The 9,572-nt window shown below is 43.1% G+C and overlaps 1 protein-coding gene across 3 annotated transcripts in view; it reads right to left on the bottom strand.

Annotated features, from left to right (window-relative positions):
* LOC115401080 (Down syndrome cell adhesion molecule-like protein 1 homolog) overlaps positions 1 to 8,994 on the bottom strand; it is a 93,748-nt gene extending 84,754 nt beyond the window's left edge. Inside the window, exons 1-2 of one of the 3 annotated variants that reach the window (XM_030109247.1) lie at positions 8,674 to 8,994; positions 286 to 432 (exon numbers count right to left, since the gene is read on the bottom strand). In XM_030109247.1, the coding sequence (XP_029965107.1) occupies positions 286 to 388 (103 nt within the window). In that variant the 5' untranslated portion in view covers positions 389 to 432; positions 8,674 to 8,994. The remainder of the gene's footprint in view (positions 1 to 285; positions 433 to 8,673) is intronic. The other 2 variants (XM_030109244.1, XM_030109246.1) reach the window with 2 other exon arrangements.
* Between the last annotated feature and the right edge of the window lie 578 nt (positions 8,995 to 9,572).

The raw sequence follows: 9,572 nt of genomic DNA, 5'->3' as shown, positions 1-9,572 counted from the left end.
TGGGAACTACGAAGAAAAGATTTTTGATAATAAAATCTGAAAGCAGTCACAATTTACCGCTGGATCAACTCTTGATTTATACTTTGGCATCTATTCATTCAGAAGAACAACAGGAGGGATTTCTGTACTTTCAAAGGGCAAACACTATTGAGTCCAGTGGCGTATCGCTGTGATATTTGATCATTAGCTCTGAATTATGATCCACCCACTAGTCAAACACAGCGTGGATGAACACAAAATGAATGCAGGGCTTTTGTCAGCAAGACTCTGGCTGATGTTTCCTACCGGGGACGATGGAGACGGTGTCTTTCTCCCAGGACACCACGCTGACATACTCCTGGACAGCTGATGGGATGAGGCACTTGAACACAGCAACATTACCCCGCATGGAGCGCTGGTCGGCCACGCGGACTGTGTAGGGCTCCCTGAACACTGAGGAGGGAAACAAAAGAGCAGAGGTCAGTCAGCAGAAGGTCGTCTGTCGAGAGTCCAGCTTATCTAAAAGACAAACCTGTTAGTACGACCCGGAACTACAGAAAATGGCTTTGAACATCTGGCTAAATCCAATTTATTTTAACCAGTTATTATTTACAGAAAACAAAAAAGAAAGTCATGAAACAAAATCTTAATATACATATATATAAATAGCTTCAGAGTATGAAGTGGGGGAAGCTTACTGTACATTTTTTGTGGTCCTACTGTACATTTTGAATCGTAATCTCTTCAGTGCCATGGTATTGACAGATGGCAGTGACGTCTCAATGCAGCTCAGTGACTGAATATAATTACTGTAGAATATCCTTTGGAGAGTTTAATCCTGCTCATTCTGATCTATATCTGAGTCGCCAGAGTGACATCCTTGTATCGATTGTTTCAATCAAGGGTTAAAAAAAAGAAAAACAGCAGTATTGAACATATGAGCAAAAACAGAAGAAAGCATAAAAGTTTAACATCATCAAGTCTGGCTACAGTGAAAAATAAATAAAAAGGGGGGGGGGGGGTTAACCTGATACAGTTCTTAAATAGTTAATCAGATTTTTTTTTTTGTGTTTGTAAATCATTAAAGCATTTCTCTGGGTACCTTCCTATGTTGACGCTATACAGCTGGCACCCGACAATGAGAGCTCTGGCTAAAATTGTAAAGGATCGTCTTCCAGCCCCAAGGTTGGCAGTTCGATTTCCCATCTCCCCACTGTCCATGTGTTAAAGTGTCCTCGGGCAAGACAATAAACCTCAAGTTGATGAGTACTTTGCGTAGAATTTGCTGTGTGTGTTTTTGGATGCATGAACGTGACTGCTGATCATGTAAAAACGTGTTGAAATGGCTAAAGCAGTAAAACTGCACCATGTAAGTCCAGTTAGCCTTAACCTTCGACGACAGCAGAGTAAACAAACTTGTCTGGTGTTCGGCCACATCAGACGCAGACCGAAAGTCGCATAATGACTTTAAGGAGGGCTGACTGGGAGCTGCATCGGAGAGGATACACAGCGAGTGGCCCCTGGCCTTTTAAAGAACAACGCCACAGATGCTATGAGACGGCGAGGAGTGGAGGGCTCCTCACAGCCAATGGAACTGTCACATGCAGGCGCCAGGCATCAAAAACACACCCTCTGCACATGGCAGGCAGAGCACTAGACTGTGAGCCTGTGCCAGCGTACGGAAAGGATGGTGGTGATTAAGACGGGCTTAATGATGAAAACAGTAGCCTGTAGCTAACCAAGTTATCTCTCCAGTTAACTCTGTCACATTTGGATCACTGAGAAATGGTAAATGCTGAATCAGAGCATGCGTTTTCATTAAATAAATTAAGTAACGTGAAATTCAATTAATGGTTTATTCTGGTGAGATGGTGAAACAGATAATTCAAGATTGAATCAACAGGGAACTGTTTTCTGAGCTGAATTGAACTGAACTGCCTTAGAATCCCTCTCGATCACGTTCACCTAATTGCTCGTATGCTTCCTACCTCTAACTGTGAAACTGACAAAAAAGAAGACGATTTGACATGAGTAAGGTGAGAAAAACACAATTATAGAAATCAGATAAGGTCCCAGAAAGGTTGATATTGGGGAGTGTTGCCAGGCAATCTATCAAGTGTTCTCCCTTTAGAAAAGAGGACAGTAATGGTTTAACAATGTAAAACACACACACACACACACACACACACACACACACACACACACACACAACACAAGAAGAGGCCCCACCCTTTCTCTCCCCCAGCTCTCTGGTGATATAATTAACGCCTAGCCCGAAGGCCAGTTTCCTTGGTCATTAATAATGCTTTATGCCAGCCACCACTGTCACTGGAACCCAGTGGAACCGAAGCTGGTGTCCTTGTCCGAGCGGTGGGGAGTCGTTCACCTCAGAGCTCAAGGTTTCATCTCTCAAATAAGAGTCGGATTGGAGCCGATGCGTTTTCCATCGTGCCACTTATAGTCAATTCAACCTCGGACCTCTGTTCTGCCTTAATACTGACATAATTAGACACAAGCAGAGAAGCTGTAACTGAGTCCAAATGATAGAAATTCTACCACATGACGTTGGTATACACAAAGTTCACTGACTTACTTGTACCTGGAAAGCCCCTCACTTCAGTCGTCTGACACATTGGACAGTAATGCAAAGCCAAAGCTTCATTTGTAAACAAATCAAACTAAAAGACAAATAATTCTCCTCATTTCAATCCTTCATTCAAACAGCGACTGCTCTTTCATTGATGCCATCCACCTGCAGATCAATACGGCGGATCGACAGAGGAGCCTCGGCTGTTGTGGCCGAGTCAATTCTTTCAATCATTTATTTACTCTCTGACTGACCCGGCTGCCTCCTGTCAATAGTGAGTAAAATCCCCAATGCCCATTGAGCCTCTCACGAAGTGTTTAAAATCAGCTTGACAGCTTGTAAATGTTTGGTGTAATGAATACAGTTATCACATTTCAACTCGCTTGAGGCTCAAAATCAGTCAAGGTCACCTCAGGTTTGTGCGTCTGTGATCCCACCTTGTCCTACACTTGATACTCTCGAGGAAAGTGTTGCTGAACCACCCCTCTCCACCGTTACAATCTGTCAAAAGAAGCCCTGTGTGTCAACATGCCCTTGTATGCAGCCATGTAACCACCCCAATAAGAAGTCGCTGCTGTGATAGCATTGTCATTTAGCACACAATTCTCTTGGAAGATATGAAAGACCTGGTGGAGGAAAAAAAAAAAAAACACATTACATATTCATCCTCTTAAGCCCTGTGACATGATGCAAATGGTAGCCCGACTGATTTGTGTGTAAATTGCACTCCCCCTCATCGCATGCGCAGCAGAATCATTAGGATGTTACTGATGCCTGACTATATGCAGCCGGGTTGCCTAGGAACGAGCTAAAACACGGGTCTGGGCGACTGGGCGCACTGGGAGGCAAGTCCTGTATCACTGTCGCTTCAATAATTAACGACGGGGAAACCAAATACTGCATTTACTTATTCATAAAGCAAGCAGTAAAAACACAGGGAAGGAGGAAGACAGAACAGGAAGATTAGAAAGAAATACGGGAGAAATGAGCAAATACACATTTAATAACTGAATGAAAAGACAAAAAGAAGAAAAATGTCAGGTTTTAGGGATTGCATCTTTTGAATTAGAAAGGAAAGATCAGCCAAAGAAATGAAGAGGGCAGATGGAGGAAGAAGATTCGAACACCCGCTGGCTTGGCCTTGGCCAAGTGTAAGTTTGTGTGTGTGTGTGTGTGTGTGTGTGTGTGTGTGTGTGTGTGTGTGTGTGTGTGTGTGTGTGTGTTTTAATTGGAACAAGAGATCAGGCAAACAGGTCTATCATGTGCACACCTTCACACTGAGTCACCCAGATTGTTGTCAGAGCACCAACAGCTCCAGAAATTAACTGTATTCATGGACCAAAGATGAGTTTAGATTTTTGGACAAACCCATTTGTCCACTGAATTTCCTTCGAGTCATGTCAAGCTATTTTCTAGTCACCCGATTGTAATTCTGGGCCTTTTTCAGATGTGCAAACCTAGCAATGATGTAAAGTTGGAGGACAAAGGACCCTCCAGTTACATTTTCAAGATGGCTATGAGACGAGTGACGTGTCTGCATAACCACTAATTCAATCTTCACTTTACAATGCATTAAACTTTTTACTGACAGTACACACACACTTTTTTCTCAATCTGATTGAGTTCTTTCTGGCCCAGACATCACGTTGTCCCACTTTACATGAACAATGAATAAAGTGATATGCAGTACAGAGAATATCCTCCAGTTCAGTCAGTGGATCAATCCCACAATGCTTTGCGCTCTGAGATTGAAAATATGACATGGACTCATCATCAAAGTCCACCAGTACTGAGGACCGATTTGTTAGCTGGTCTAATCAAGTTTGTTGTGTTTCTTTTGAGACTGAAACACCAAAGGAAATTTCTCATTGTTGAGAAAATGATCAGGAAGAGAAACAACAGAGCACGCTTTAATGGCTGATGTGGTCGTGTGTGGCGTTGGCCAGTTGTGCTTTCCCACTAATGTTTGTTTCAAACCTTGAAATGTAACAAAGTCATGTCAAAGAATAGATACGCCAAAAACGGTTTCATTCATAATTGGACAGAGTCAGCACAAGAACAGCTTTTCGACACCTCCACTAACCCTGGCTCAAAGCCTACCATACTGTTTTTGGACTTGCAATGTTCAAGTTTCTAAAATGCAAAAACTAATTTCCTCCAAGAAAGTGATATTTTCTAATTTAGGAATTCTGAGATTGAGATCGAGAATGAGAGGCAACTTGAAAGCAGAATTATTATCAGGAGTGGAACGGATGTGAGATCTTTAAAGAAGACGAAATGCAAAACTCACAAAGACGAGATGTGGGGGAAGCCCTGGGAGTGGGTATAGGTGCTGCTGCGGTGCCATATTTACACAGAAAAGGCTTTTCTTTTGGGGTTCATGTCCCAATCACAAAAATCGCTTACCATTGGATCTTTTTGTCGACGTGAGATTAACTTTCTCTGCTCCTCTGCTTTGATACCTAATTTGACAGCTGACAATTTTTTGGAGAAACTCAACCATTTGCCTTTCTGTATGTGTGTTAAAGAGCCACGTTGGGATGATGAGTAAACTTGAGCAGGTAGGTAAAAAAAACAACACTATGGAGATATTTACTGAGTCAACACTATAAAATTAGCTTCTTTTTTTAAATACTGCATTTTTATTCCAAATCTATGTAAGGAGATATTTTAGCAATGAAAAACATCAACTTGGAAGAAATCACTTTTCATATCCTTTAAAAATTAAAGCCAAGATGTATTTAAGTTCCCAAACAAAATCAGATACTCTTCACTCTTATTACATATTGAAGGTGTCTTCAATAGGTGTCTGCAGAGATAATAATTTCAACGTTGTCAGATTTCATTCCCAACGTCACAGATTTGTTTGTTGTTCTCGTAACATTAATATGTGCTAAAAACTTATCTCAAAAGTCTGACCCAACTGTAATGAATTATGCTTCCAATGCTCCTGTACATTTAAGTTCTGCATGTCATGTAATACGGTTGTATTTAGCATGTTCACCTAATATTGTGCAACCCTAGGTCCCAACAACAATAATAAACTGTATAAATACTGTATATCCTGCCTCAAGTGCATACAGTATGATAGCAAGACAAGGGGGAGTGAATAAGAGATGATCCAATACTTTTTTAATGCATTTTTGCTGCCTCCAAGACATCCACTGAATTTCCTCCTGGGATCCCAACAGAAGACTTGTAAAAACTGTCCTGTAGAGGTAATTGAACCTTTAGTCTGTTTAAAGATGCGCCTCACAGTTGGCTAATTTCCTGAGAGTTTTTTAAACCATGCTGAGCTTGTTCTGAACCTTTCCGTGAAAAATAACGTTTGACATTTGGAAAATGAATAAACTTGTGAAGTTAGAGATGGTCACATCATTCACTGTACACATGGAACAACATGCAACATGTTTTGAATATTTTGATGTTATGTTGTGACCATATAGAGTAAAAAAGATATCAGAATTTCAAACAAGATTAAATTGATTCAAAGCTTGTACTGACTCTCGATCCATCAGCTCGAGATATATCAACTTTGCGAAATTAAACCAAAACAATTCCGAGTGGACTTGAGTTTGAGTTGTAAAGCCTGCAGAAAACTTGATTCGTCCCAATGACTGAGCCAAAAAATACACAGGAGAACAAGCAGCACACATCGTCATTCTCATAAACGTAGAGCTATCCAGACAGGTGCTCGTGCTATTATTGGACCACAATCAGCATGCATGGGAGAGGGTGAGAAAGAGGGGGGGGTGATAGAGAGAGATGTGAAGATGTGGAGAGAGAGAGAGAGAGGAGAGAGAGAGAGAGAGAGGAAGGAGGGGAGAACAACTCGGATGGTGGTGGAGGGACGTGGGGTTTTTTTGGGGGGTGTCACACTGCGAGCTGTCAGCCGTCATCATTCTCCCCTGCACCACCTGAGACAGAGCATGCCACACCCTGGCGCTCACGCCTCTGTCGCCCATGGCAACCACAGGGTTTTTGTGAAGATGAGTGTGTAAGCAAGCGCGTGTGTGCGTGTGTGCGTGTGTGCGTGTGTGTGGAGGTAATGAGGTGCACACACATACACGTGAGGCCTGGCTATGGAGCTGTGGACTTGTGGTTGCCTCAGCATTTAATTGATTAATTGTTGTAATTATTTGGGAGGGAAGGTCATCCCAGCACCGAGGCTGGCTGGAAGGTCACTCTCACGCTGGAGGGACTGTCCTCCTCTGGGGACCACGCAGCCCATATGGGTGTGTTTGTGTGCATATTTGTAGACGCTTTTCTTCTTCGTGTTGTTAAAATGTGTTGCGACGGGAAAGTGCTGACTGTCTCTTCACCCGGGATTGATAAATACTGTCAGAAATGTCTGCCTGGCTTTCAACGTGACCTGAAAATGCACTTTTTTTTTTCCTGATTCTTTCCATGTCTGTAGCTCACTCACCAAACCTGTTCCTGCCAAACACCCTGACAAAGAGCTGGCAGCCAAACACCATGAGCCAGCTTGTGGAAAATGGCTGGGTGTACGTACGAGAGTGTGTGTGTGTGTGTGTGTGTGTGTGTGTGTGTAGTTAGGGGACTTTCCAGTCCATGGACAGATGGAGAGACTGGGAGACAGGAGGCCTGCTGGCATGAGCTACGCACAGGCTGGTGTGCACGTAAAGTGCGTGCTTGAGTGGGTGCTTGCGTGCGCACGTACATGCGAACGTACACGCGCGTGTGCTTGTCTGTTGTAAATACACATGTATCCAGTGTGTTTCACATGAGGTCTCGCGTATTGTGATTATGGCGCGTGTGCACGTGCGTGCGTACATGTGGGAAAGAAGAGCCCTAACACCTTTCCTCAGTGTGTTCAGCACCTCTCTCCAGCTTTGACCTTGGCACAGAGTGCGGACAGGTCACCAAAACCAACTGTCTGTGAGGCTGTGTGTCTGTTTACTACAGTGTTCTTAATGCGCTGGGTCAACGTGAAGCATTTAGAGACGCTGAGAGAAATCCCTGGTTTACAATGCGAACACGACCGTCTATTGGGGGGCCCACGTTTGGAGATGCCAGACTGTAACTGACTAGTTGTGGAAACAATTCTAAAGTAAACTGTCTCCAGATGAGTATTTCAAACATTCTTTCAAGAGCTGTAGGGAAATGAACTGTGTATTTCAACAAAAATAGATGATAGAGATAAAACCAAAATACTTTAAAAGGGGAACTTCGACTCGTTATACATTATGTCACAACTTAGAGTCATTTACAGTATTGCTAGGACTTTTTTTTTTAAGATAATTATTTCACAATCCATTAATAAACGCTCTACCCTCACAGCGCACATGAGTTCAAATATCAGCCTGGCCTTTCTGTGTGGAGTTTGCATGTTCTTCCTGTGTGTGCTTGGATTTTCTACAGTTACTTTGGTTTCCTCCACCCAAATTGCCCCTAACTGTGAGTGTGAGTGTGTGTGGTTGTCTGTCTCTGTGCGAGGCCTTTGATGGACTGGCGACCTGTCCAGGGAGTATCCTGCTCTCACCCACACTTAGCTGGGATTTGGTTGCAGCGCCCCACAACCCTGGACAGGATGAAGCGGGATCGAGGATGGAGGGATGGCCTATTTATAAGCTAATTGTTTGGAATTGTTTTATTATTTCTGTAATCACAAGTTACAAACTAAAACATTTGATGAATCTTTTATTATTATTTTGAGCACCCTTACCTCTGGTTTAAATAAAATGACTTATTTTTCATTTCATGTATATTAAATCTAAAATATATTGGCAATTGTCTGGTTTTTTTTTTGTATTCTAATAACTTGAGAAGCACCTGAGCATTATGCAGATGATCTAACACAGCCTTCAGGCTGAATGAAATTGAACTGGATCATTTCCCACTAAAGATTTCAAATAGGCAAATATTTACCTCTGCTGCTATTGGAGCCTCAACATGTACAGAGTGATTACATTACTGACCCAGAAGTCAAGGGCACTGCCCAGCCTGAGCATCATAGAATATCAACAGGCAGGAACAAGCTGCTCAAACAAGGTAATATTGTCATCTAAAATACAAGCAAAGGCTGTAAGTGATCGCAATTTGTTGGAGTGGTGAAAACCTCTGATCATTGCGTGTCCAACCCTTACCTGCTTTGATGTGGATGCTGGGGCTCCGGATCTTGCCCGCTTGGTTCTCAGCAGTGCAGAAGTACTCGTTGTCGTGGATGATGCTGTTGTAGGCGGACGGGGAGAAAGGGTAGAGCTGGAGGGTGCCGTTGGCATGCACGTGGCGGATGTGGGGCACGTCGTAAATGTCGTCTCCGGCGGCCAGGTACCAGCGCAGGACGGCATGGGGGGCGCCGCCCGCAGGGCAGGGCAGGGACACCCCCACCGAGCTGGAGAAGGTCACCCGCTGCAGGGAGGCGTTCACAAAGTACAGCCGCGTAGAGACAACATCCTCACTGTTGACTGTTCGGGTGAGAGAAGGGAGGATGGAGTTAGTTGGGGTGTCAGACATGGAGGCAACATTCAGGCAGCAGACAGGTACAAGGAGGGAGGACATGTCTCAGACATGGCTGAGTGATCCAACACAATTCAACCTTCCCATGACTGTATCAAATCTTGTCTTTATTTTGACTTTGTAAAAGCAGTGATAGAAAAATGCCCAATAAATGGGTGCTTCTGCAGCTTTTTTCAAAGATAAGTTCCAATTTCTTTAACCAAAAGTGTTTGTCTTCGAGTGTACATGTTACTGATGTGTGACGCCATGGTGTATCTCTTCTGTTAAGTCCTCTGGACCATGGTAAGGAGTATCACATGGACACAACGGTCAAATTCTATATTTGTCAGTAACAGTGTAGGAGTTTTGGTTATGACAAATATGCCTAATCCCATTAGCAATGACAAAATGAAACTCTCCGGATGAAAAAACTTAAACGGCCAAGTGGGAAAAACTGAAGAACTTTACTTTTATTAAAAACATGTAAGAATACGCAATATAACAATATGCAATGCTTTACAGCTATAGATACATAGATACTGTGCAA

This window comes from Salarias fasciatus, chromosome 14 (assembly GCF_902148845.1).
Source record: "Salarias fasciatus chromosome 14, fSalaFa1.1, whole genome shotgun sequence".
NCBI lineage: Eukaryota > Metazoa > Chordata > Actinopteri > Blenniiformes > Blenniidae > Salarias > Salarias fasciatus.
Note: the sequence above shows the minus strand (reverse complement) of the source record. Positions and strands in the feature narration are given on the sequence as shown.